Source organism: Canis lupus, chromosome X (genome assembly GCF_048164855.1).
Source record: "Canis lupus baileyi chromosome X, mCanLup2.hap1, whole genome shotgun sequence".
Taxonomy (NCBI): domain Eukaryota; kingdom Metazoa; phylum Chordata; class Mammalia; order Carnivora; family Canidae; genus Canis; species Canis lupus.
In genome coordinates this window covers 92,770,361-92,772,792 of record NC_132876.1, presented here as the reverse complement: position 1 = coordinate 92,772,792, position 2,432 = coordinate 92,770,361, and the positions used below count along the sequence as shown (strand labels likewise).

The window sequence follows — 2,432 nt, the reverse complement described above, 5'->3', positions numbered from 1 at the left end:
ATCTACACAAATCAGAATAAACAGAGTTAGCAAACCAGAGGTCGTGAAGAATGCTTAGAAGATAGAAACAGGAGTTGCTTTCAAACTGACAACACAAGAGGACTTAAAATACCTGCAGTAGAAAGTCAAGCATACTCAAAGAAGTTTCAAGAACAGTCAATGAAATCAAAGGACAGCAGAAGGTCCTGGGTGGAATGTGAGATTAAAGACTCACTCTCTGAAGACAAATCTGTTTTCCTCTATTCTGCTCTGACCCTCCCCCAGCCTTACTTACATTCAACAAAGCCACAGTGGCAACTGAACTGCTTTAATCTCTTTAACCTATACTCCAAAGACAGTGAATTACTTGACCAGAAAGGGAACCCAAATCAGAGCAGAAGAGAAACAAAACATATCTACCTAGAAGAGCAATCCATTGAGGTCTTTCAGTGTCAGAAAATGCCATGCTTTTTGGCTTTGGGGATGATACCTATCCTACTTGCAAGCTCCATGGCATGTACTCCTAAAGGAGGAGATCACTCCTTAATTGATACATTCCATTCTAACCATTCAGAGGAGAAACCTATTAGTGAAATGAACATCACAACTGTAATTCAGACCCATGCTAATTACCTAGGCTAATCAAACAAGTCCTTCATTACTAAATATGAATGGCAAAGTTTTAAGTATTTCAGGAAAGTAAAACAGAAGATGATAAACAGATAAATTTATATTTATATTTTACAGGAAACAGAAGAGAAATTTACCGAAAATTCAAATTCATATTCTTAGAATTTTGGGTGAGAATGAGTTTATAAAATAAAATTAGGCTGCCAGAATGAGAGTACTTGGAAAATAGACACATTATCCCCAAATTAGAAACTGTATTAGTAAACGCCAGGTGCTCAGCACAGGGTCACTCTGCCTCACTCAGGCTCCAACAGAACCTAGAACACAGCCTTTGCGGCCCTCGCTGAGCCGGAAGTGCGCCCCCTTCCCTGGACGACATTTCCGGTCCCCTCCCAGAGCTGTCTCCCATCTCAACCGCCACTTCCCTCAGATCAACCGCCACTGATTCGGGCTCCGGCCTCCCTCACCACTCACGCTGGGCAATCTCCGAGGCCACCACCGAAGTCGGCCCCGCCGTTGCCCACTCCGTGGCTCTCGTTTCCGCGACGTGTTCGCCCTCGTCCCGGTGCCCGGGCCGCCAGCCATGGCCGCCGCGCCCATCTCCCAGGTTCGCCAGAACTACCACCCCGACTGCGAGGCCGCCGTCGACAGCCGGATCAGCCTGGAGCTGTCCGCCTCCTACGTCTACCAGTCCATGGCCTTCTCCTTCGACCGCGACGACGGGGCCCTGAGGAACTTGGCCCGCTTCTTCCAGCGCCAGGCCCGCGAGGAGACCCAGCACGCCGAGATGCTCGTGGAGCTGCAGAACCGGCGCGGGGGCCGCATCCGTCTGCGCGACGTCAAGAAGCCCGACCGCGACGCCTGGGAGAGCGGCCCGAGGGCCACGGAGTGCGCCCTGCACCTGGAGAAGCGCGTGAACCAGAGCCTGCCTGCTCGACCTGACCTGCACCGGCTGGCCACCGACCAGAACGACGCCCAGCTCTGCGACTTCCTGGAGGCCCGCTACCTCCGTGAGCGAGCGAGCGAGCGAGCGAGGCAAGGCCATCCAAGAGCTCTGGGAGGCTACGGCACCAGCCTGCGCAGCGTGGGGGCCCCGGAAGCCGGCCTGGCCGAGTACCCGTTCGACAGGCTCACCCTGCGCCACAGCCACAAAGAGAACTGACCTGGCACGGACACCTCCCCCGGGCAGGGCCCAGGGCGACTTCCCCTGGGCGCCCCGCCGAGCGTGCATGTTGCAGTATTGCCTTGGCAGAACCTTCAGGTTTTTTTCTTCCAGTTCTGCCATAAATAAATAAATAAATAAATGAATGAATGAATGAATGAATAATAAAGTTGTTTGGTTTCAATAAAGTTATTTGGTTCAAAACTTTAAAAAGGTCTCTGGTTGATTCCCGTGCAAACCCTTCACCTTTTAAGTTTTACAACAGGTATTCAGGAGTCTCTCCACCCACCCAACCGCATCTGTATGCAGCTCAGGATCTCTGAAGATGGAGAGGAAAGGTACTCCATGGAACCTGGAAAACAAACCCGTCTTCCCTTTATAAACGATGTGGGGTGGGCAGCCCCGGTGGCGCAGCGGTTTAGCGCCGCCTGCAGTCCAGGGTGTTATCCTGGAGACCTGGGATCGAGTCCCGCATTGGGCTCCCTGCATGGTGCCTCCTCCTCCCTCTGCCTGTGTCTCTGCCTCTCTCTCTCTCTCTAGCTGTGTCTCTATGAACAAATAAATAAAATCTTTTTTTTTTTTAACTATATGGGGAAGCAGGGGTGGGGTGGAGTGAGGAGGGTGGCCTGGGGCTCCGGTGTGAATGGGAGCATGTGTATGG

General features: G+C 51.9%; 1 protein-coding gene across 1 annotated transcript; it reads left to right on the top strand.

Annotated features, from left to right (window-relative positions):
* Positions 1-974: 974 nt before the first annotated feature.
* LOC140628618 (ferritin heavy chain-like) lies at positions 975-1,984 on the top strand. Its single transcript, XM_072817959.1, has one exon. The coding sequence runs from the start codon at positions 1,193-1,195 to the stop codon at positions 1,769-1,771; it is 579 nt and encodes a 192-aa protein (XP_072674060.1). The 5' UTR covers positions 975-1,192; the 3' UTR covers positions 1,772-1,984.
* Positions 1,985-2,432: the final 448 nt, after the last annotated feature.